At 53.6% G+C, this 24,940-nt stretch overlaps 2 protein-coding genes across 2 annotated transcripts; one reads left to right on the top strand and one right to left on the bottom strand.

The window, feature by feature from the left end:
* The first annotated feature begins 6,025 nt into the window (after positions 1 to 6,025).
* On the top strand, positions 6,026 to 8,879 carry POLR1G (RNA polymerase I subunit G). The gene is made up of 3 exons (XM_004767592.3): positions 6,026 to 6,136; positions 6,508 to 6,649; positions 7,178 to 8,879. Exons 1-3 carry the CDS (start codon positions 6,115 to 6,117, stop codon positions 8,577 to 8,579), a joined length of 1,566 nt encoding a protein of 521 aa, XP_004767649.1. The 5' UTR covers positions 6,026 to 6,114; the 3' UTR covers positions 8,580 to 8,879.
* Positions 8,716 to 23,138, bottom strand: ERCC1 (ERCC excision repair 1, endonuclease non-catalytic subunit). The gene is made up of 10 exons (XM_013063987.2): positions 22,996 to 23,138; positions 22,429 to 22,540; positions 21,268 to 21,483; positions 18,005 to 18,108; positions 16,894 to 16,993; positions 15,632 to 15,708; positions 10,980 to 11,079; positions 9,455 to 9,526; positions 9,153 to 9,221; positions 8,716 to 8,818 (listed from the first exon to the last, which is right to left on the bottom strand). The coding sequence occupies exons 2-10, from the start codon at positions 22,519 to 22,521 to the stop codon at positions 8,765 to 8,767; spliced, it is 885 nt and encodes a 294-aa protein (XP_012919441.1). The 5' UTR covers positions 22,522 to 22,540; positions 22,996 to 23,138; the 3' UTR covers positions 8,716 to 8,764.
* Between the last annotated feature and the right edge of the window lie 1,802 nt (positions 23,139 to 24,940).

The following is a 24,940-nucleotide window of genomic DNA, read 5'->3' as shown; positions in this document are numbered from 1 at the left end:
AAGCAGGGGGAGGGGCAGAGGGAAAAGGAGGCTGCCGAGGGGCGCCTGGGTGGCTCAGTGGGTTAAAGCCTCTGCCTTCGGCTGGGGTCATGATCCCAGGGTCCTGGGATCGAGCCCGGCATCGGGCTCTCTGCTCAGCAGGGAGCCTGCTTCCTACTCTCTCTGTCTGCCTCTCTGCCTACTTGTGATCTCTGTCTGTCGAATAAATGAATAAATAAAATCTTAAAAAAAGAAAAAGAAAGAGAAAGAGAGCTGGAGTTTACTCCATGTAGGGGTAACTTCGTTTAAAAAAGAAAAGAAGAGCAGGGAGCCCGATGCAGGCTCGATCCCAGGACCCCTAGGATCATGACCTGAGTCAAAGGCAGCCGCTTTACTGACTGAGCCACCCAGGCGCCCCACTAGGGATTTTAAAAAAAATAATAATTGTGCTGTCTACCATGTATCTGTGAGAGTTGCTTGAGGGCATATAACAATAACAACTATTAACTGAAGGGCCACTACCTCCTAGAACTGTGCCAAGGGCTTGCACCCAATACCACATGCAATGGTCAAAATCACAGTAGCAGGCAAAAAAAGTGGGGCTCAGAACCCTCTGCTCAAGGTCACCTTGCAAGGAGTTGGTGGTATTAGGTTTCACACCTGGATCTAACTTGTTAGTCTGGGGCATTGTGACCAGACTTGGCAGAGTCCCAGAGGACAGGGACCACTCAGCTTCCCCTCCCCAGAGTTGACCTTGCTCATGGAGACCCAGCATTCACAGGAAGAACAGGGAAGTGGCTGGGGGTGGCTGGGCTTCTGTGGTCACCAGCTCAGTGGGAAAGAGCTAGGCCACAAGGAACCAGTCAGGCCAGCACCATCTCCATCCCCATGGTAGCCACCACGCCCGCCAGCCCTGCCACCTCCCCGGGCTGCACCAACCCCTTAGGTTTGGAGGTACAGGCATGGGCGGTGGGGCAGGCTGGGGCATGCTGATTCTGGCCTCTGTCTGGGAAGCCTTGGCACAGAACCTGTTGGGGCTGGTGGTTCATTTGGGTGTGTTGGGAGCGTGTGACCTTGGGCAACAAGTCCCATCCACTCCTGAGGCCTCAGTTTCCCCAACAGTGAAAGGAGGAGGCAAAGGAGCTACTCTAAGAGGCCTCTTCAATGTCTCAGAGCCCTAGAAACTGTAAGGACCTTGAGGTTGTAATTAAAGCTCTACAGAGCCTAAAACTCTCAGCTTGGGAGTCTCTTGTCCAAACGTTCTTAGTCCGAGAGTCCATCTTTGGAACATTCTAGAATTCTCTAGTTTTGCTAGCTCAGGTTTCTCCATCTTCCCGCACCATGTTCTATCTATCCCAGGCTGCCCTAAAAGTCTAGCTGAATGCACGGTTAGGGGAGTGAGTAAGATCACAAGTAAAGAGCCAGACTTCTGGGGTTCAACTCCTGGGGAACCAATGACCCTGACAAAAATGCCTCCTGATCTGTACAACGAAGATATATAGCAATCCGTCGTAGAGGACTATAGTGAGGATCCAACTGGCCAGAAGGTGCAAGAGGAATGAGGCTCTGAGAACTCAGACCTCAGAAAGTAGAAACTACAGGAATCAGAACTCAGGGCTTTTAGAACCTCAGATACACAGGAAACACTCTGTGTCTGCTAAAATATAAAAACAAACAGTTCTATGCAGCCTCCAGTGCCAGCATTCTGGCAGCGAGATGTTCTTTCGGAGGATTTCAGGATTCCGGAATTTCTAAGACTCTCAGATCCCATGCTGACATCCTCTGGCTCTAAGGAAATGCCAAGGCTGGGCGTGGGGCCCTCCCAGCACTGGTGTGGGCAAACGGGCCGCCGGGGGCCACCAGGGGGCGCTCCGGGTCACGCGGACAGCGCCTGAGCTCAGACCCTGGGAATGCGCGGCGGGCCTGGGCAGGTGCCTCACCTCCTGCGGCAGGGGAGCGGGGGCCGGGCGGGGCGCGAGGGCGGTGCGCGCCGCGCCTCTGTTCCCAGGCCCCTGCCCTGCACTTCCAGCTCCCCGCTCCCCCTCCTGCGGGCTCTAGTCCACCCCTGGGTACCCTCTAATCCCAGGTCTCACTTGTCCCCTTCCCCTCCACCCCCTCTCTGTTCCCAGGGTCTCATGCACGCGGCCAGGCCAAGCAAGTTCTTCGGGGTTAAGGATCCCGGGGGAGCTTCCTGGAGGAATCATCATCCTCAGTGGGAACCGCGACAGAGTGCCAGGCTAGGCTGGGAATACTCTGGTTGGAAACCTACATTTCTGTCCAGACAGACAGACGCTGGAAGAGACCCCACCCTCTCCGGGACTTGGTGTTCCCCTTCTGTGGAACAGGCTAGGGCCTTCCCTTCTTGAAGTCTCTACCCTGGACTAGTTATATAGTTTCTCTGTGCCTCAGTTTCCTCGTGTGTATAATGGGGGAATTTATACCCTCTCCTCAAAAGGGTGTAAGGTTTGAGTGACCTAATTTTTGGACAGCGTTTAGAACAACGCAGGGCACCAAATAAAGTTCACACATAGAGGATTCTTAATCATGGAACTTCCTAGGGCTGTTCATTAAGATAACACAGGATCTAACACACAGTGAGGGGTCAAGACCCAGAGGAATTTCATTTTTTACACAAAAGAGGCCTTTTGACTCTTCCTGAGAGTCTAAAAGCCCTGGGTTTTGACCCCTGTAGTCTCAACTTCCTAAACCCTAAATTCTCCTTGTACATTAGTGAGTTCTGACTTGTGGTCACCCCCAAAAATGCAGGTGGAGGGGCATGGGATGCCCTGGAAGATTCCAGAGAGAAGGTGGCAAAAGCCCAGGGTGTGGGCTGTGCCTGCTGTCCAGCTTTAGTTTCCCCAGTGGAGTAGAGAGAAGTCATTGCCTGGGGTGGAGTCAGCAAACCACCTGCGGGCAGTGCCTGAGACCTCTGTAGACTGTGGGAACCACGCCATCCTACCTACCAGGGCTGAGCCTGGCGCGCTGTGAGCTCTGTCTTGGCAGCCACGGTTGGTTATTATTTTTAATTTCATCTCAGGCTATAACCGAATGCCCTTCAAGCCCAGACATTCGGAAGTTCTTCCCTCTCTCATCAGAACCCCCTGCCTCCCCCACCCCCTTGTTCAATCCCCTCACGTGACACGTAGGGGTGGAGAGGAGAGACAGACAGAGGGAGGTGCCCATGCCTGCCCTCCCCCAGCTTCAAGGACAGACACACACCTCCAGAATTAGCCTCTATCCCTCGCTTATCTCCCACACTACCTCAGGTCAGACAGATGGGGGTGGAGGTGACATTTCTCACCTCAGGGTCAGGGCAAGGAGCCCTAGGAGGAGGAAGGTTAGTCAGAAAATCTGGTGGGAATGGATGGAATCCCGTCCCCAAGGCAGCTGCAGAAGAAGTTATAAACTAAGCAGCTCTGCTATCTGAGACAGCAGCTCAGAAGGCACCACATAGTCCAATCAACTCTACCTGTGTGACCTCTTAGCCTCAGTTTACCACTGTCCTCTCAGTCTCATGCCTGTGTAGTGCCCAGCCATGCAAACTCCCGGAATTCAATCCCACCTTCTGGAATTCTACCCTGGGTTCTAGAACCCCCTCGGCAAACCCCAAGTATTTCCCACCTCCAAGGGGTAAGGGGAGGCTCCCGCCCCCACGAGGGGGCGCCCTGGGGTGGCGATCCCTCCTCTGGTTAGGCAGGTCTGACGCGCCGGTTAATGATATGTTGGGGATCTCGCAGCCGCACGCAGGTTGGAGAACTGCCCCGGTCCCCACCACTGGCCCCCACACCAGAGCCGGAAAGTGTAGGGAGCGCCGGAACCCAGCCTCCAGAGGGACCTCGGGGGCTTGTCCTGCTACATTTCAGGGCCCCGAGTTCCACTATCCCCATCCCACTCCGAATTCTGTCTCGAGACCTAGAGGTTCGGTGGAGAAAGCAGCTGGAGGGCGTCAGGGATGACCGCCCTTTCCAGAACCCCGTCAGTCCGACTCTTGTCATTTCTGCCCAGGACTCAGGGATCCAATACCCCAATTCTACTCAAAGCCTCAGACTTCTGAGAGTGCCCAATTCGTGGGACTCAGGGGTCCCAGCCAGCGTCTCCCCAGGACCATGGCGTTCGAGCCCTCCACCCCAAGAACTCAGGCATCAGAGTCCCCTTTCCTTTTGCCTAGTAAATAGGAGTTCTTTCCTTCGAAGGACCCTGGCATCTGCGCACCCCCAAATCCGCCCTGGGACTCGGCGTCCGAGTCCCCTCCCAGTCCTCCCAGATATACGGTGTCGGCCTCCTCCAGAGCCGCTGGACCCCAGTGGAGTGGAACTCACGGATCCGGGGCAAATCCTGGCACCGGGGGACTTCCTCCGGCTCCGGCTCCGGCTGCGGGGAGCGGAGAACGGGGCGGGGCAGGCGCCGGGAACAGGTTAGACGACGTGACTCCGGCTGTTGGGAGGCGGGTCCCAGAGGAGAGGGGGAGTAGGGGTCGCCTCGAGCACCTTGGGACTTGTAGTCCTGGAGGGGGGCAGTACGCAGCCTGAGACGTTCCCTTTGGGAATCAGTGAAAATCCATTTCACAGACAGAAAGGGCGAGGTCCGGAAGCCGAGGGCGACCTGACCACGCAGAATAGAATCGACTTTAACCACGCCGTGTCTGAGGGAGGCAGCCTCCTGAATCCCTGCCCCACCCCTCTAGGTTTGGGCTCCCCCTCGTACAAAGATTTGGACGCCACCAAAGGGGTAGAAGGTTAGAGGATGGGGGAGACTCATATGCCCCGTCCCTAAGGCGAGAAAAGAGCCTCGAAAAATCAGTAGCCCCTCGAGTCTCTGAGCCTCAATCTCCCCGTCGATAAAAAGGATGGGTTGGATCTTTACAGATTTTCCCAGCAACGGAGTCCAAAGTCGTAGGCTGGGACTACAATCCCCAGCAGCTTCCGCGATGGACGTCGGGCGACTCCCCTCCTCGCGTCCTCTGGGAATTGTAGTTTGGAGCCCTCAGGGGCGGCGCCCGGGTGTCGCCCACACTGATGAACCGCCTGGTGATCCCCGGCTGAGGGTACGCGTCCCCTTCCCCTGACCCTCCTTCCGTCCTGGGAAGCCGCTCACACCCCGAGAAAGGGAGACGCCCCAATTTTCGAATAGGATCCGAAATCACAGCAGAGGGGGCGGGAAGTGGCGCTGACACACCGGCCAGGAATGCAGTCGGGTCACCCTGTCTAGCCTCCGTCCCGCGGCTCCGCCCACCGTCCCAAGCGGTGCGGTCTCTGTGGAAAGGGGCGTGGACGCGACCCCCAAATCTGTGTCCACGTGCCGCTGTTTACACGCGCCTCCCCGCCCCCACCCCCGGCGAAGAAACGGCGCTAATCAAGCCTTCTATTCCCTCTCCCATCTTCCCAAAGACTTCGGGAATGTCCCACACACACTAGACTAAGTCCTCGGTAACATCTATATGTCTCATTTGGTCCACGAAGCCCGCCCCCTAGCCCGCACCGCCCCACGCGTGTTTAGCTTAGGAGTCTAGAGGCCCCGCCCCGAGGCGCACAGGCTCCTCCCTCTACGTTTCCCGCTCCCTAGGAGTTCAGAAGCCCCGCCCCTAAGCTAGTACTTCACGCCCTCCGGAGGAATTATGCCGTTTCTCCATTTTCCCACTTGTCCCACCCAAGTTCCGAATTTCGCAGGCATCTGAACCTCCCAGGAAGGGGCTGTAAAACTAAAAGCACGGCCCTGCCAACCTAGACTCTTACCTGTCTCTTTCAGAATCTCACACCAATCGAGCTTCCTATCCCTTTAAGAATTAGGAGCTACCAACGGGCCGGCCCCTTTAAGACGACGTTGGAGCAAATAATATGAGAGATTGGGGGGAATACCCACCGGGACCCGGCGAGGCGCAAACACCCGCCAAGCAGCTAATCAGCTCCTTGGGGGAGAAAGTTTTCGGGGAAAGACGTCTTCCTCTGTTGTCTGCTGTGCACAAGCGGAAACTCCTCCCATTCTGCTCGTAGAGCGAGCGGGCCCCGAGCGATACCCCCGCGCTCCCGCACCGCATGGGCGCTCCCGGGTGAAGCCCCGCCCCCTGATTCCACGTGGTCAGCTGCGCCACTCGGGTGGCTCCTGGCGGCTGGGTCTGCGGAAGGCACGGGTCCCGGGATGGCGGGTACCCCGTCCGGTGGTGAGTTGCATCAGGACGGGCCGGCGGGGTGCAGAGGTGGCTGCCGGGAGGAGAAAAGGGCGCCCGGGGGCGTTCGGACGGAAAAAGGAACATCCCAGGAACAGGACCTCCGGAGAGACTATCCCCCGGACTTCGGGAGATACTTCGGACTGAGGGAGGGTATGGGGTGGGGGAACCTACCCGTGGAGCGAAGGGCGCCTCCAGGAATTGGCTCGGTGGAGGCAGGGGTGCCTCTGGGGGACAGGCAGGAGAGAGGAGACCGGGTGGGGGGATTGAGGCGCTCAGGAGGCTGGGACCCAATGGCCAGTGGGCACCCTGGAAGATTGGATCCATGGGGAAGTGACAGCAGACCCCCGTTTCCTCTTCTGCAGGTGCTGCTCCGTTCTCCTGTCCCCCCAACTTTATCGCGACATCCCCAGCTTCAGAGCCCACTCGTTTCTCACTGGAGGTGTTAAGGGACCCAGATACGGAACTGTGGCTTATCCAGGCTCCTGTAGACTTCGCCCCAGACTGGTGAGTGGTCCCAGGCTACCTCCTGGGAATACCCACCCCCCACCCCAGTGACTGAACTTGGGGGAAGTTTAGAAGGGCTTTCCAAAGGCACTCAGGGCGCCTGCGTGGTTCAGTTGGTTAAGCATCTGATTTTGGCTCAGGTCTTGATCTCAGGGTCCTGGGATCAAGCCCTGCATCGCTCTGGGAGTTGGCTTCTCCCTCCCATGCTGGTGCTTCCTCTCTCAAATGAATAATTTTTTTTTTTTTTAAGATTTTATTTATTTATTTGACAGAGAGAGATCACAAGTAGGTAGAGAGGCTGGCAGAGAGAGAGAGAGGGAAGCAGGCTCCCTGCTGAGCAGAGAGCCCGATGTGGAACTCGATCCCAGGACTCTGAGATCATGACCTGAGATGAAGGCAGCGGCTTAACCCACTGAGCCACCCAGGCGCCCCAATTTTTTTTTTTTTAAAGTGCTGTTTCTCAGCTCCTTTCCTCCCTTTCACCAAAACAATCTGATAAAGCTTCTGTCTTCCCCTTTCTCCTTTCAGCCTCAATGGCCGGCTGGTGCCTCTCTGGGGCTCCCAGATTGTGAAGGGCAAGTTGGCAGGCAAGCGGCACCGCTACCGGGTCCTCAGAAGCAGTGGCCCCCAGGCTGGAGAAGCAATCCTGCTGGCTCCCTCAAGGGAGGCTGGAGGGGTACTTACCTGTGCCCCAGCCCCCCAGGGCAGCCTAAGGATCTTTGACGGTCCCCAAGAATCCCCACCTGGGACCCTACTGCAGGCCATCCCAGCAAGCCCCCCGCCACAGATACCGCCTGGCCTGAGGCCTCGGTTCTGTGCCTTTGGAGGCAGCCTACCAGTAACAGGGTCTGGGTCCGTCCTGGCACTGAAGTCGGCAGCCTCAAGGAAGAGGAAGAAGAAGAGACATACACCAGAAACCTTAGTTCCCCAGGAGGCGGTTAATGGGCTTGGGGCCCTGGAGGTGGACACAGTTTTAGGGTCTCCAGATGGGGACGTGGGGAAGAAGAAAAAAAAGCAGGAGCTGAGAGAACCAGTGGTGATGGAGCCCTTGGCAGCAGAACCCACGGCTGAGACATCGGAGCCCCCGGGAGCACCGTTCCCGTCCACCACCACCAAGAAGAAGAAAAAGAAGCCCCAAGGGACAGAAACAGATGAACCAGAAGAGCAGACGCCAGTGCCTGAAGAAAAGACAACAGAGCTGGAACGCACAATTAAAAAGGAGCCTCTGGAAGAGACAGGCTTGTCTCCCACCAGGAAGAGGAAGAGGCAGAAGGGGACAGAAGGCTGGGAGCCAGGGGAAGGGATGCCAGCCGAGGCACTGCTACCGCTGAAGGTGGAGCCCCAGGAGGAAGCCATCCCACTGCCCTCCTCGAAGAAGAAGAAAAAAGAAAAGGGGTACAAAGTCATGATGGAGCCTGCGACCAAGGCGACAGAGCTGGAGATGGGCCCTCTGGTGCTCCCAGGGGAGATAACGAAGCCCGAACTACCACATGAAGTTGAGCCCGAGTCTGAGGCTGCTCCGGCGTCCACCAGAAAGAGGAGGAAGAAAGAAAAATGGCCAAACACGACGGGGGAGCCAGGGGATTCTCAGATGGAGCCTGAGCTGCCTGGGGACCTCGAGCTGCAAGCAGCCCTAGCAGCCACCAAAAAGAAGAAAGAACGTAGCCACAAAGCGACGGAGCCAAGGGCAGAGATGAGCGCCCCACAGGCTGAGATGTTGAAGCTGGAGCTGCCGGGCGAGGGGGAGCCCGAGGCCAGGGCAGATCCAGCATTCACCAAGAAGAAGAAGAAGCGGGGCTGGGAAAGTGGGGTGCCGGAGACAGCGGCCCAGCAGGAGATGCCAGGACCGCCGCTGCATCCAGAGTCTGGGGAGGTGGCTCCCACAGGACGGGAGAAGAAGCGGAAGAAGCTACAGCAGGATCCCATGTAGTCTCCTCCCGGGAGACTGAGGACTGCCCTTAAGAAAAGCTGGAGGTGACCACCTGGACCAGCAGAGAGCGAGCACAGAGGACCCTGGCCTCCTCCCCGCCCCAGGTGACTGCCCCAGCACACCAGCAGCAGCCTGGGCCAGGAAAATGCTTTATTGTTACACCAAATGTTCCTTCAAAGCTGTGGTCATCGGGGCACTTTCAGGAAGGGCTCATGTAGGACGTCAAACAGCCTCCGGGCCTGGGTGAGAGCAAGAAAGAAACGAGGAGCCCGTCATTAAATGAGCCATTTGTTTGCTGCATCTGGAGTGGGCTTTGCTTCTTTCCCTCTCAGCCGGAGGGGACTCTGGGGACTAGGAGAGAAAGCCAGATCTTGAGTCTGTCCCAGACTGGCTGTGTTGAGTTTGGGCTGGTCCCCACCTGGTCCCCACCCTCTCTGGGCCTCGGTTTTCCCCAGCTATAGGAGAAGCACTGTGAGCCTTCTGAAATCTTAGAGCTTTGGGATCTGAGGTCCCTTTAATTTGGAGCTGTCTCCTGCGTCAGCAGCTTCTCAAGCCCATTCCCACAGCTCTTACCTTCTGGGGTCCCAGGCCCGGGCACAGAGCCAGATCTTCCCGCGATGCAGCCATGAGCTGTTCCAGAGACTGAGGAAGATGGGAGCGAAGGGTCAGAGATGGGGAGCACGAGACTACCCTGTACCTGCTGATCGGGGGTCTCAGAGATCCCAGGAAGGAGCTGAGGTCCTGCGCGAGGGCAGGGGAGGCAGGAAGGATGGGAAGAAGGGGGCAGAGCAGTGGAAGGAGAGAGTTGGGGGGGGCGGTCCTTGAAAAGGCAAAGGGGTCAAAATGCCTATGGGGACGAGGGAGTCATTCCTTACCCCAAAAGTAGTTAGGAGGGTCTGGCTGTCTGTTTTATTGACTGACTTCACGGTGGTCAGGCATTCAGTGACCTGGAAGGGAAAGAGGCACAGATGAATCGCAAGAAGAAATGATCGCAAGAGGGAGTGTGTGGGGGGCAGTGTTGGGTTCACCACTCTGTCCCCAGATGCCCTGCATGCAGGAGGCATTGAAATGAATGCCTTCTTCTTTGATTAAAAAGTTCATCTCAGGGGCGCCTGGGTGGCTCAGTGGGTTAAAGCCTCTGCCTTCAGCTCAGGTCATAGTCTCAGGATCCTGGGATCGAGCCCCACGTCGGGCTCTCTGCTCAGCAGGGAGCCTGCTTCCTCCTATCTCTCTGCCTTCCTCTCTGTCTACTTTGATCTCTGTCTATGAAATAAATAAATAAATATCTTTTTTAAAAGTTCATCTCAGTGGGTTACCTGGGTAACTCAGTCTGTTACGTGTCTGCCTTCAGCTCAGGGTCCTAGCATCGAGCCCCGTGTCGGGCCCCCCTGCTCAGTGAAGGGCCTGCTTCCCTCTCCTTCTGCCTCTGCTCCTCCTCCCCTCACCCCCCATGCCATGCTCTCACAAATAAAATATTTTAAAAAAATAATAAAATTTTAAAAATGTTAAAAATATAAGTTAATCTCAGAGTGGTCCCCGCCCAGGTGAGAGGGTGTCAGTCCCATCACTAGAAGATAAATAACCATTTCTCTTGAGTTTGTTCTGTCCAGGGAAGACTGCAGGCTCTAAAGTCACATGTGAGTTCAAAACCACAGCCCACTGCTTGCTCCCTGTGAGGACTGGGCATGGGAATTGACCCCTCTGGTCCTCTTTTCAGGCAAGTGGGGGCCCCTAAGATTATCCACCTCAGCGGTAGCAGTGGATGTCCACCATTATTCAGTCATTGGAGCCCAGGTTAAATAATTCATTCAGCCAGTACACCCTAAGCACCCACTGAGTACTGCGTGTGCCGGGGACACAGCAGAGACCAAGTCAGCCTGGCCCTCCTAGGGCTCCCAGTCCAGTGTGGGGGACACAGCAGCTCCTGACAGTGGTGACCCACACAGAGAGGGCTGCGGGGGGGAGACCCCAACAGGGGCACTTGACCTGGCCTAGGGATCAGGGAGGGCTTCCTGGAGGAGGAGGCATCAAAGCTGAGACGGGAAAGATGGGATTAGGCAGGGAGGCAGGCTGAGGGAACAGAAGGTCACAAGCTTAGAGGAGTGAGCCACATCTGGAAGAAGTGACAGAATGCGACACCAGGGACAGATGGGGCTGCTAGGCGTTATAGGCAGGGCCTGGTAGAGTGTGGTGAGGAGGCCAGGTTTTCCCTGAAGGCACTGGGGAGGGTGTTGAGCTGGGGAAGGCAGAATCAAGTTTGTGCTTAAGGAAGACCCGTCTAGCCGCTGTGTGAGTGAGAAAAGGGAGAAGCAGCTGAGAGTGGGATGGAGAGAAGAGGTAAGCTTCACGTCCCAGGACGGAGCTGGGGGACGACCGGGAAAGGAGGTGCCGTGGCCTCACCCGGGAGACGAAGTCCTGCTCCAGCTTCTCCATCAGGAGGTCTGCCGGCTTCTGCTCATAGGCCTTGTAGGTCTCCAGGTAGCGCCCGGCCTCCTCGGGGCTGGGGTGAAAGCATTCGGGTCAGCCAGGGGGAGGGGGGCATGTTTAGGTTCATCATGTTCATTATGATGCTAACTCTAATACAGAGGAAAAAAAAAAAAAAACAACGAACTTTCCTCCTCTAAATGTTCCCTGGCGACAACCCTGGCCAGGCACACCTTTGCTGGCTAAGGTGCTGAGCCTGGGAGCCCGACCCGCTGGATTCAGGTTGCTCCTGCCCACTTGAGTAACCCTGGGGCCAGTGATTTTCTCTCTCTGGGCCTCAGTCTCCTCATCTGTAAAGTGGAGTGGATGGCAGAATTGCGACAATTATAGGAGCCACGGCTTCACACACTCAGAGACCTGTTTAAGAAACACAAACTGTTCTGGAAGGGAAGCGGGTATGTGGAGTTTGAAAGGAAAAAAAAAAACCCAGAAACACTGTTACTCTCTTCCCAGCCCCAGGAAGACCAATTCAGGAGGCATTCAGTCCCCTCTGCCGGTTTTTAATGTAGCATGCCTTCAAGCGGAAGGCTGCGGGCGAGCTGACGGCTGAATCTTACTATAACCGCTAACATGACCTGAGAATCCCAATTTTCACATCAGGCACGGGTTCCTCTGACCTGTAACCAACTGCTTCAAAGGTAGGTGACCTAACCAAATCTTCACAAGGCTCTATCTGTGTGCAGAATAAAGTAACTCAAGTTTATTGGCTCTGGGAAGAAGCTGGTCTTTTTTGTTCAGGGAGCTTGCGAAGAGTGAGTTGAGTGGAAGTAAATAAAGGATTCAGGGTCAAGGCCTTAGGAAAGGTAAAGAGCAATGTTTTTTTGATTCTTTTTTTTTTTTTTAATTAAGTGATGGATCATATTCTCAAACATTCATTTTTCTAATTCTTTTTTTCCCATTAGACGGGCATTGCAGCTTTTCTCTTCAGCAGGATTATTATTAACGGTTCTTTTTTTTTTTAATATTTTATTTATTTATTTGACAGAGAGATCACAAGTAGGCAGAGAGGCAGGCAGAGTGAGGGGGAAGCAGGCTCCCCGCCAAGCAGAGAGCCTGACTCGGGGCTCGATCTTAGGACCCGGAGATCATGACCTGAGCTGAAGGCAGAGGCTTTAACCCACTGAGCCATCCAGGCGACCCTGTTACAGTTCTTTTTTTTTTTTTTTTTTAAGATTTTTATTTATTATTTGATAGACATGGATCACAAGTAGGCAGAGAGGCAGGCAGACAGAGGGGGAAGCAGGCTCAATCCCAGGACACTGAGATCATGACCTGAGCCAAAGACAGAGGCTTTAACCTACTGAGCCACCAGGTGCCCCTCCTGTTACAGTCCTTAATAATTTGTTCGGGACCACACTGTGTCAGGTCCTAGAATTTGCTTTCTTTTTCGAACTTTGCAATATAAGCAGGATGTCTTCCCGTCAGCAGGAGCTTGGCCTCTTTTATTTAATGGCTGCAAAATGTTCCATGATTTGCATGTAAAGACATAGGAAACATTCGCCATCATGGGAGTCTAGATGCATGCCAGGCGCTGCACTAACTCATTATGGTCAAAAGCTTCCAGAAACCCCCACCCCCACCCCAAAGCTCCTATATGGCACTTAATATTTTCTAACCATTATACAGAGGAGGAAACATGGACCAGCGGCAGGGGGGTGGGGGGGGTCACTTGCCCAAAATGACACAGCTGGCTGAGAGAAACAGCACCTTTAACTTTATGTGACGTGACGCTACTTCCTACAAAATAGAGTAATGTTTACAATTGCTTTTAATATACAACTAACTTGGGGGCTCCCACCTGGCTCAATCAGTAGAGTATGTGACTCTTGATCTCTTGGGGTTGTGAGTTCAAGGTCGTGACCTGGCCTATCTGCCTGACAGAACATGACACAGCTGGGAAAGAATGTGCATCAGACAATGGGATATTATTCAGCAGTAAGAAGTGAGTTTCCAAATCACAAGAAGGCACGGAGGAACCTTAGAAGTGTATTGCTAAGTGAGAGAAGCCAATCGGGAAAGGCTTCTGTGAGGTAAGAGGAAACTTCTACGGTCTCTGCACCCTGATTTCCGGCACAGAGCTCAGGAGACCCCTGTACCTTCCTCAGAGAAAAGAGCACAAGGATGGGGCACCTGGGTGACTCAGCGGGTTAAGCCTCTGCCTTTGGCTCAGGTCATGATCTTAGGGTCCTGGGATCGAGCCCTACATCAGGCTCCCTCCTCAGCAGGGAAGCCTGCTTCCTCCTCTCTGCCTGCCTCTGCTTACTTGTGATCTCTCTCAAATAAATAAAATCTTAAAAAAAAAAAAAAAGCACAAGGAGCATCTTTGTTCTATGTTTTTTAAAGATTTTATTTATTTGAGAGAGAAAACAACTGGGGGAGGGGGACAGGGAGAAGCAGGCTCTCCACTGAGCAAGGAGCCCGATGGGGGGGCTCGAACCCAGGACCCTGGGATCCCCTCCCCGGAGGTCAACGCTGTCCAAGGCCTGGAGCCCATTGTAGGCCTTTCTAGTTTATCCACATACAAGTCTGTTCCAAAACATGGCTCCCTTTCCTTCCTTCTGCCCATAAATAAAAATACGGTGCTGTCTGGTTCTCACCACCGAAGCTGCACTGATGGCCCGCGTCATCGCAGACGCATGTTTGCACACTCACGTTTGCACACGCGAGCAGGGCTCATCCTGGTGCGGGAATGTCTGTGTTGAAAAGCAGTGTCTGGGGGCGCCTGGGTGGCTCAGTGGGTTAAAGACTCTGCCTTTGGCTCAGGTCATGATCTCAGGGTCCTGGGATGGAGCCCCATGTGGGGCTCTCTGCTCAGCGGGGAGCCTGCTTCCCCTTCTCTCCGCCTGCCTCTCTGCCTACTTGTGATCTCTGTCTGTCAAATAAATAAATAAAATCTTAAAAAAAAAAAAAAAAAAGAAAAGCGGTGTCTGTTTCGTGTTAATAGCCAATCAAGTCTCCCCCAACCAAAAGCACAGGTGCCCGTTTCATGCTATCTGTCTGAGATGTTTTCACCAGATTTAAGGGAGGAAAATGGCACCTCATTTTTAAAAGTTAGCTTTTTTCTCAGGCGCCTGGGTGGCTCAGTTGGTTGAGCATCTGCCTTAGGCTCAGGTCATCCCAGGGTCCTGGGATCGAGCCCCAAATGGGGCTCCCTGCTCAGCAGGGGGTCTGCTTCTGCCTCTGCCTCTGCCCCTCCCCCACCACTCGTGCTCCCTCTCGCTCTCTCAAATAAAATCTTTAAAGAATAGAATAAAATTGGGGTGCCTGGGTGGCTCAGTGGGTTAAAGCCTCTGCCTTCGGCTCAAGTCATGATCCCAGGGTCCTGGGATCGAGCCCCCTATCGGGCTCTCTGCTCAGCGGGGAGCCTGCTTCCTTCTCTCTCTCTGCCTGCCTCCCTGCCTACTTGTGATCTCTGCCTGTCAAATAAATAAATACAATCTTAAAAAAAATAAAATAAAAAAGAATAAAATTAAATTTATTTTTTTCCTGATAAAAAATAAAGTTGATTTTTTTTTCATGTGTTTTGGCAACCTGAATTAGACGCTTATTTGGGCTCTTACTGACTTCTGGAAATATCTTTCCACATACAAATATATAATAAATGTTTAAATATATGCATATAAATATAAATATTTAAGTGTATTAACACTGTATAAATATAACATGTACATACATAAATCAGAGATGTTAAATCTTTATTTTATACATACATATATACATACTGTATACATGTATATATATATACACATCAAGTGCACATCAATTACTTTTTTGTAATTTGTCACTTGGCTTTTAACTTTACTTACAGTCTCTTACTATCCAGAAGTTTTAAAGTTTTAATATTCTCAAATCAGCCAAACCTTTTCCTTTATGGCTTTGGGGTTTTGGGTCTTGCTTAGACCCAAAACTTTTCCTACCCCAAGGTTACAAAAAACATTCTCCTGTAAGATTTCTTCTAACACCTTGTTTGGTTTTTTTTAAATGTCTCTAATTTGTCAGGATTTAATTTTTCTTTATGGTGTGAGGAAGGGATATCTTTTTCCCAATTAGAAATTAGCAAATCTAGGGGCGCCTGGGTGGCTCAGTGGGCTAACGCCTCTGCCTCTGGCTCAGGTCATGATCTCAGGGTCCTGGGATTGACCCTGCACTGGGCTCTCTGCTCAGCAGGGAGCCTGCTTCCTCCTCTCTCTCTGCCTGTCTCTCTGCCTATTTGTGATCTCTGTCTGTCAAATAAATAAATAAGATCTTTAAAAAAAAGAAAGAAATTAGCCAATCTAAACAGTCTTTAGAAACCCAGATATGGAATTAGTTATTCAGACTTTATGTCTAACTCATCAGTGCCTAGTATGGTTCTGGCAATCTGATCTAGGTCACCTGTTTTTGTGACCATGGTCCTCTAAGATATTAAGACCCTATTTTAAAGATGAAGACACTGAGGAACAGAGGGAGGCAGCCTGGACCAGGCTCATATGGGGAGTTCATGGCAGGAGAAGGAAAGGCCTGGGGGTGGGGGGCGTGGACTGACTCTCGGGATGGAGCCTGACCTGGGTGGGGGGCCTCAGTCTCACCTCCAGGCAAGGACTAGGGTGCAGTCAGCCAGGATGCACATCTTGGCCAGCTCCTTGAGGGCCTGCTGAGGATCTTTCTGGGTGGAAAAGAAAGTCAGAATGAGAAATCTGGTAGAAAGCAGGAATTACAATCTTGAAAACACAGTAGGTTAGGATGCTAAGCACCTTCCACTCGACTGACACGCGCTAAGTTCTGACCGGGCTGGGCAGTGCCGCGACCCCGCAGCAACCCAGACAGCCCAGGCTCTGCCCTCTCGGGCTCACAGTCTGATGAGGCAGATAAACTGTCCCTGCACAGTGATGAGCCACAGTGGCCAGGACTGGGATGGGAGAGTAGGAGCATCTGACCTGCCCAGGGGATCAGGGAGAGCTTCCTGGAGGAAGGGACATCTGAGCTGAGACCTAAAGGAGGATGAAGAGGTACGAAGGAGGCAAAAAAGAGCAAAAATGGAATTCCAGAGAGAACAGCTTGTCCAAATGATTAGAAGGGAAAGAGGGCTTGAGGAGTTATGATTCACATAGTATGTGAGAATAATGTAAAAGGGTGACCACACGGAAGCTTAGAAATGAGCCCAGAGGGGCGCCTGGGTGGCTCAGGAAGTTAAGCCTCTGCCTTCGGCTCAGGTCATGATCTCAGGGTCCTGGGGTCGAGTCCCGCATTGGGCTCTCTGCTCAGCAGGGAGCCTGCTTCCCCCTCTCTCTCTGCCTGCCTCTCTGCCTACTTGTGATCTCTTTTTCTGTCAAATAAGTAAATAAAATCTTAAAAAAAAAAGAAAAGAAATGAACCCAGAGCATGGGGCATAGGGGGCGGGCACACAGGGCCTCACGGGCCACAGACGACACTAGAGAGCCACGGCGAGATCTAGACAGATCTGTCCTGGAGGGAAACTCCTCTGGCTGCAGTAAGGAGGGGAGGCACTGAGGTTGGAGGCCATGAGACAAGGGAAGAGGCTGGAGCCAAGCCCTCTGCGGACGAGGCTGGGTAGGTAGAGAGGATGACACAGATTCAAGACATGTTCAGGCAGCAGAGGGCTGGGCTCGGCCGAAGTGAGATGGGGAAGGAGAAGACAGATGATTTTACCCTCCAACCCCCCTTGCCAATACAGGGTGTCAAGCCCCGAGGTTAGAGCTGGTTCCTCACTGAGGTTTCAGCTTGCATCCTCCCTCAGGATTCAACAGTCCACTTGGCAGCCATGAGGCCCGACGCGCCCCATTTCACAAATGGGGTCAATGAGGCCAGTAGGGAAGTGACCGCTGCTTACCACATCCACCTGGACGAGCAGGACCCGCAGGGCGAAGCTCTTCCCCAGGCTCTGCAGCCGCTCGTGGATGTAGTCTGGGTGGAGGTTGTGGTAGCGGAGGCTGGGGGGCAGGGGAGAGGGAGGGATTGGGAGGCCTCAGTCTCCCCGAGACCCCAGGAGCCCTTCTTCACTCTCAGTGGCAGGCAGAGGGCATGGGTAACACAGGGATCTGGAGCTCAGAGATGTGAAGTGACATGGCCCAGCTCACTCAGCAAGGCAGGGGCACAGTGGGGTTCACAGCGAGGGCTGCCTGGCTCTGGCTCCCTGGAAGAACAGACCCCAGGTTCCTCACGGAGGCAGGGAAGAGACTTGGGCTTTGGGTAGAGGATAGGAAACCAGGGCTCGGAGAGCGTGGACTGGGGGACACTGTGCAGCCGATCTTGGGAGGCAGGCCCATCCCAGGGACTGTCTACTTTGGCCTCAAAAGGGGCTGGCTGGGGGAAGGGGTGGCTTTTCCACCCAGGGAACTAGGGGACATCTCTGCCCAGCAGCCACCAGCTCTCCCACCTTGCAGGGAGGACAGGAACTTAGATTTTTCACTTCCCCCTCGAGCTCTGACTGGAGAGGAACCCCAGGGAGTAGAGAGGGAATGGGATTCATAGAGGCAGAGGGTAGAGAAATCCTCGTTCTCATCAACTCGTCCTGGATGTCTGGGACATGAGTGACCTGACCCCTTCCTCCCTCAGACCCAGGAGTCCAGACCCCCCAGCCCCTCCTCCCTCAGACTCAGAAGTCCAGGCCATCACTCCCCTCCTCCCTCAGACCAAGGAGTCCAAGCCCCAAACCCCCTCCTCCCTTGGAACCAGGAGCCTAAGACCCCCCCCAGTCCTGTCTTCCCTCAGACTGAGGAGCCTGTGCCCCCAGGCTCTCTTCCCTCAGACCCACAGTCTGGGCCTGCAGCTCTTCTGACTCTGGGCACCTCCAGGCTCAGACCTCTTCCTTCCATACAAGGTCCCATGGAGGCCCAGAGCCAACAGGGCCACATGCAAACGTCTCCCGGTGAAGGATCCAAAACACTGGGGCATACCCTCCCAGGCCTCCGTGGAAGGTGGGGCAGCCCCTCAGAGCTCACCTGAGGAACAGGGCACAGGTGCTCTGGCCCAGCACGTAGTCGGGAAGCACATCACCAAACTCCCAGGGCACATTACGCACAAACTTCAGCACGGGGTTGCCCCTCTGGGGAGGGAGGAAGGGCCAAAGCCATTAACTGGAATAGCCCTGGGACTACTGCCACCCCAGGGCCCCCTCCCCCACCACCATCAACACCTCCCCACCTCTTCCTGCCTGTGCCTGTGGTCCTCCTCTCCAGAGTCTACCTCCTCAGCCTGAAATGTCCTTGGTCCCCCCAGCCCTGAGCCTTAACTAAAGGATCCCTGAGTCGCTCTAGCTCAGCCCTCTCCCCTGGCCCGACGTGTATGTCCTGGGTTTGTGGGACACTTCCTCCAGGAGGTCTGCCTCACTGCCTCCCCATGCCCTCAACATCAGCCCTCACACCTGCCCCTCCAACAGGCCCCACTTCGGGGACAGCCCCACCATCCAGAGACCCGAGCCTGGTCATGGACATGTCCCTCTCCCCCTCCTCCTCCAGTTAGGATGTCTACCTGAGACAGGATCCCATTTCCATTTTTAAAGGATTACTCTGGGGCATCTGGGTGGCTCAGTCAGTTAAGCATCTGCCTTGGGCTCAGGTCATGATCCCAGGGTACTAGGATGGAGCCCTCTACCCCTCCCCGCTGCTCATGATCTCTCTCTCTCTCAAATAAACAAAATACTTTTTTAAAAAAGATTACTGGACACAGGGTGGCTCAGTGGGCTAAGCCACTGCCTTCGGCTCAGGTGGTGATCCCAGAGTTCTGGGATAGAGTCCCACATCGGGCTCTCTGCTCCTTGGGGAGTCTGCTTCTCCCTCTAACCTTCTCCCCTCTCATGCTCTCTCTCACTCTCACTCTCCCAAATAAATAAATAAATAATTGGATTACCTTGTCCCCTTTACACCCACAAGAATGGCCGAAACGGTCAAAAAGACAGACAAGGAAAGGCAGTGAGGATCTGGGCAAACTGGAATGCCCGCCCACTGCTGGCGGGAACCTAAACCGATGCCGCGTTGGAGAAGATGGTTTGGCAGTTCCTAAAAAAGCTCACTCTAGAGCCGCCCCATGACCCAGCAAGTCCACGCCTGCATAAATTTCCCAGAGAATCGAAAACCCACATCTACCAAAAAACCCGAACGCCAATGTTCAGGGCAGCATCTTCGGAATAACCAATGAGTACCAACAGTGGAGGGAGAAGAACCCTGGCCCAGCGCCCCCACACGCCGGAATACCCTCGGGCCCACGAAAGGGAAGGAAGGAAGCACGGACTCTCGCTTCCTCGTGGAGGAACCTGAAAGCCTTATGCCAGGTGAAAGGAGCCAGATGACAGCCGACAGCCATATGCGTGGTCTGCACTTTTTGGCTATTTGAAACAAACCTGCGGGGACCACTCGTGCCCCAGATTTTGTACGGATGTATGTTGTCTTTTCTCTGGAACATCTACCTAGAAGCAGACTTCCTGGGTCATACAGTAACTCTTATTTTTTCAAGATTTTATTTTTGTGGGAGGTGTCTGGGTGGGCTCAGCTGGTTAAGCAACTGACTCTTGTTTTCGGCTCAGGTCATGATCTCAGAGTCCTGGGATCGAGACCTGCGTCGGGCTCTCTGCTCAACGGGAAGCCTGCTTCCCCCTCTCTCTGCCTGCCTTTCTGCCTACTTGTGATCTGTGAAATAGATAAATGAAATCTTAAAAAAAAAAAGTATATATATTTCTAAGTAATTAAACTTAACATGGGGCTCAAACCTACAACCCTGAGGTCCACCAACTGAGACAGCCAAGCGCCCCACTAACTCTATGCTTAAGTGTTTGAGGAACTGCCAGACTGTTTTCCAAGGTGGCTGCACCATTGTGCATTCCCACCAGCAGCCCATGTGGGCTCCAGTTCCTCCATGGCCTCGAGACCCTCTCTATGGCCCCTTGATGACAGCCATCTCATGGGCATAAGCTGCTACCCCACTGTGATCTTGATTCGCATGTCCCTGCCAGCAGACAATACTGCGCATCTTTTCACATTCTCGGGTCCTACCAATATCTCTGTAAGTGGCTGCTCTTCTGCAGAACAGGACCTCTGCCAATGGCAGAGCACCTGGCGACCTCTGAACATATCTGCCGACTGCAGGCAGGCGAAACCTTGTTTCAAAGGCACAGATGAGTTAAGTCACTCAAGATCACACAGCTACTGTGTGCCAGAGCAGGATGCGAACTCAGGCCTGCGTTGGAGAAACAGTTTTTGGTGGGGCACCTGGGTGGCTCAGTGGGTTAAGCCTCTGCCTTCGGCTCAGGTCATGATCTCAGGATCCTGGGATCGAGCCCCGCATTGGGCTCTCTGCTCAGTGGGGAGCCTGCTTCCCCCTCTCTCTGTGCATGCCTCTCTGCCTACTTGTGATCTCTCTCTCTGTCAAATAAATAAATAAAATCTTAAAAAAAAAAAAAAGAAACATTTTTTGGGGGCACCTGGGTGGCTCAGTGTTAAAGCCTCTGCCTTCGGTTCGTGTCTTGATCCCAGGGTCCTGGAATCGAGACCCACATCGGGCTCTGCTCAGCATGGAGCCTGCTTTCCTTCCTCTCTCTCTGCCTGCCTCCCTGCCTACCTATGATCTCTGTCTGTCAAACAAATAAATAAAATCTTAAAAAAAAAAGAAAAAAAAGAAACAGTTTTTGAATGAATGAACAAACCCGGGGGACAGGAAATTTAGTTGCACTAACGTGGTTGCACCCCCAAAAAGAAGAGTCAGAGTGTTACAGACTAAACTTTTGTGCCCTCCCCCCAAATTCACATGTGGAAATCCTAACCCATGATGTGATGTTATTAGGAAGTGAGGAGAGGTGATTTGGTCATGAAGGTGGAACCCTCGTGAAGGGGATTAAGGCCTTCATAAAAGGGACCCCAAAGCGTTCCCTCGCCCCTTCTGCTGTGTAAGGACACAGTGAGAAGACAGCAGTCTATGAACCAGGGTCCTTCCTGGATACTGAATCTGCCAGGGCCTTGATCTTGGACTTCCCAGGCTCCAGAACTCTGAGAAATAAATGTTTGCTGTTTAAACTACCCGGCCTATGGTATTTTTGTCATAACAAACAACAGGACACGGGGCAACCTCAGCTCATACGTAGTACTTGAATAGATGAATGAAAGAGGGGCCCAGCCTGGAGCACAGTGGCCAGAGCTCAGTCTCCCTTCCACTACCCACCAGAACTCCCCGCCCCATAACCCAAGTTACCCCCACTTCTCCATCCCCTCCTTACCTGGCGGGGGCTCACAATGATGCTGCTGGATTTCGCCCCTGGTTTGGGGGCCTGATTAGCAGTCTCTCCTGCCAGGGGCTCAGGCCCCTGGGGTTGTGGTGCTCCAGCCCCTCCTGGAGGTCCCGAGATGGCATACTCAGCATATGTCTGAGGGCCTGCCTGAGGCAAGGTCTCCATGGTGGGCAGGCTCCGGGTAGATTTGAATAAGGGCTTGACCTGTGCAGGGGAGGGGAGTGTCAAAGTCAAAATCGAGCCGCTTCTCCCCACTCCTCAGCCTCTGCACTGGTCCCGGCAACCGTCTTCTCTCCCTTGGACCCCTGCAGTCACCTCCTCACCAGCTCCCTGCCGACACCCTTACTCCCCACAGTCTCTTCACTGTCATTTCATGACCCTCTGTTTGGAGACCTCGGTGGCTCCCATCTCAGAGCAAAAGCCAAAGCTGTCACCACAGCCCACAAGACTCTGGACGATCTGTCCCTGCCCCCTTGCCTCATGAGGGTCTCACCTCTCACCTCTTTCCCTTTGCTCTCTCTAGTCTAGCCCCACTGGCCTTCTTGCTGCCCTCGAACTCCCTGGGGCCTTTGCGCTGGCTGTCCCTTCTGCCTCCAGATGTTTTCACATAGCTCACTCCCTCACCTCGTTCAGATCACGGCGAGATGTCACCTCCTCAGAGAAGCAGTCCCTTCAAGTAAGGTAGCACCTTTCCCCCATCACCCCCTATACCCTTGACCCACTTTGTTTTTCTTCCTAGCCCCTAGTGATCAGCCGGTCCTCAGTACCAGCCAATTGTTTTCCCGTAGGAATGCATCCTCAGTGTTGTCAGCTCCTTCCATTTACCAAAACATGCCAAAAGCGCAGGCTTTCTTTTTAATTGCAAAGTCTTCCAATTCTCAAACGTCAGCAATAAACTGAAGTTTTGCAAACCAGGGTGCCTGCCACATAAAACAGGGCTTGCCGGTTCGCTGTCCCTGCCTGGAGCCCTCTCTTAGAATCACGACATTTTACAGAAAAGGAAACAGACTTGCGGAGCAGAGATGTTTTCCCAAGGTGACCCAGGTCCCATTTCCTAATCCACACGGGTGGCCACAGGACCGTTCTTGTCCTCCTTCCTCTCAATCGCCCGCCCAGCCTCCCAGCCTTCTCCGCATCTCCTCATCCTACCCCTGCAGGAGGAGCCTCATCCTCCTCCAGCGGTATGAAGAATTTCTTCCTCGTGGGTGGCCCAGAGGGCTGCCGCACTCCCTCTTCGTCCATCCCAAGGTTCTTCTGGGGCCTGGAAATGAAGACATGGCGGCGGGGGCGAGGGAGACACCAGGGCCTGCATTCCCATCCTCCAAGTAGGAACCCCCACTCACAGCCAGCCCACCCCAAAAATCCCGGCGCTCCGCAGCGACCAGTTCCAAACACCCAGTGCCCCGGATTCTTTAAAGCCCCGCCCACAGGGAGCCTCCACCTTCAGCTCGCCCCGCCCCTCACCGGTCTAGGCGTTCATTAGCCCCGCCCCTCACGGTCCCCACTTTCTATTCGCCCCGACCCCCGTTGGTCCAGTCCAGCCTCCGTCCCCTCCTTCCCGCCCACAGGGTTCGCACCTGATACCCTCCCCTGGCTCCATCTCGTCCTTCTCTGAAACACTACAACGACTGATTGGCTCCTGTGGCTGCCAATCGCCTCCTCCTCCCCCCGCCCCCTCTCGACCGGGCCGGCGGTCGGAGCGCCGCGAAGACTCACCCTTGTCTCCGAGCCGCGAGTGAAAAACCGGAGAGGGACCGAGGCTTCCCACCGCCGACGCGGCCAGCGCGTCCCCGGGCTCGCCGCACTTCCGGTCTCTCTAGCCCCCGATCCCGCTCTCACCGTTCCCCAGAGGGGTAGAGCTTCGAGAGGGGCGGTCGCTGCGCAGCTCTCTATGGTCCTGGAGGACTGCGGAGGTTTGGGTTGGAGAGAGCGGTTGACCAGCCACCTGGACATCTCCGGTTGCCGAGAAGTTCAGTTTCGGTGCCCTTATAAGGCACCTGCTTGTGCTCGAGCTCCGGACAGGATTCACTGCGGGGGTGGGGGGGAGATGGCGGGAGATCAAATTAGGTTCTCCCCGGGGCATTTGGGTGGCTCAGTGGGTTAAGCCTCTGCCTTCGGCTCAGGTCATGATCTCAGGGTCCTGGGATGGAGCCCCGCATCGGGCTCTCTGCTCAGCGAGGAGCCTGCTTCACCCGCCCCCCTCTCTGCCTGCTTGTGATTTCTCGTTCTGTTAAATAAATAAATAAAACCTTAAAAAAAAAACAAAAAAAAAAAAACCTAGGTTCCTCCTCTCAGTCCAGACTTGGGTTACATCCCAGCTCTGGGCCATTGACTTGGCCTCGGTTTCCACATTCATTTATTCGTTCATTCCACGCGTACTCCCGAGCGCCTCCTCTGTTCCTGGCCTTGGGCGGGGCAGTGCTAGCGACTCAGCAGTGACCACTGACAACCACTGCTCCCTCCTGTCCTGGAGCTCCCACTCCAGTGGGCGAGACACACTTGAGTTCAGTGACGGCCCGGAGTGGGCAAGGCTGGGATGGGAGACCCGGGACCCCCGGCGGGAGGGGAGGGGTGAGAAGGGGCCGCAGAACCGAGCCCCAGGGTAGGGAAGGGCTTCCTGGAGGAAGAGACATCTGAGCAGAGACCTGGTTGATGAGTTAGAATTAGTCATTTCCTGAAAGAACAGCATCACACTGTTCTAACTTGTGGCTCTCCGGTTACTAAGGAGAGAGAACATCTTTTTGTTGAGTTTATTGGTCTTATGTAGTTTGTCTTCTGTGGATTGCTTGCTCATATCCTTTGCCCATTTTTTTAATGGGGTTGTATGCCTTTTTTTTTTTTTTATTAGTCTTAATTTGTAGGAGTACTTTATGGATTCTGATTCTAATTCTTAGTTATGTATATTCCAAGTATCCCCTCCTAGTTTGTACTTTGTATTTTAACTATTTATTTATGTCAGAGAATTCTTAGTGTTTATTCAGAACTGTTTATCAGTCTGTTAGGTGCTGACTTTGGGTTTTGGTGTGCTGTTTAAGAGAACTGCTATACCCCCAAGGTCATAAAAATATCCTGTAATTACTTTTAATACTTTCAGAGTCTTGATTTTGTTTCTGTCTTTAATCCATATAAGATTTAATTTTGAAGATGCACTATGGCAGGAATTTATGATGAATGTAGCCAACTGTCCCAATACGGCGGGACAGAGAACCCGATTTGGGGCTCGATCCCAGGACCCTGAGATCATGACCTGAGTCAAAGGCAGAGGCTTCAACCCACTGAGCCACCCAGGCACCCCTAATGATTTTATTTTAATACATTTTGTGATCACATCAGGCAAGTCCCCCTCCTGTTCAGTTTCAAATCTGTCTTTACTGTTCTTTTTTTTTTTTTTTAAGATTTTATTTATTTGACAGAGAGATTACAAGTAGGCAGAGAGGCAGGCAGAGAGAGAGGAGGAAGCAGACTCCCTGCTGAGCAGAGAGCCCGATGCGGGACTCGATCCCAGGACCCTGAGATCATGACCTGAGCAGAAGGCAGCAGCTTAACCCACTGAGCCACCCAGGCGCCCTGTCTTTACTGCTCTTACACCTTTTCTCTTCTAGATGGAGTTTAGCAGCTTAGAATTTCAATGAATTAATGGTTTCATTTTTTCAAAGATTTT

The sequence above is a fragment of the Mustela putorius genome, unplaced genomic scaffold (assembly GCF_011764305.1).
Source record: "Mustela putorius furo isolate JIRA1106 unplaced genomic scaffold, ASM1176430v1.1 tig00000196_pilon_pilon_pilon, whole genome shotgun sequence".
NCBI lineage: Eukaryota > Metazoa > Chordata > Mammalia > Carnivora > Mustelidae > Mustela > Mustela putorius.
Note: the sequence above shows the minus strand (reverse complement) of the source record. Positions and strands in the feature narration are given on the sequence as shown.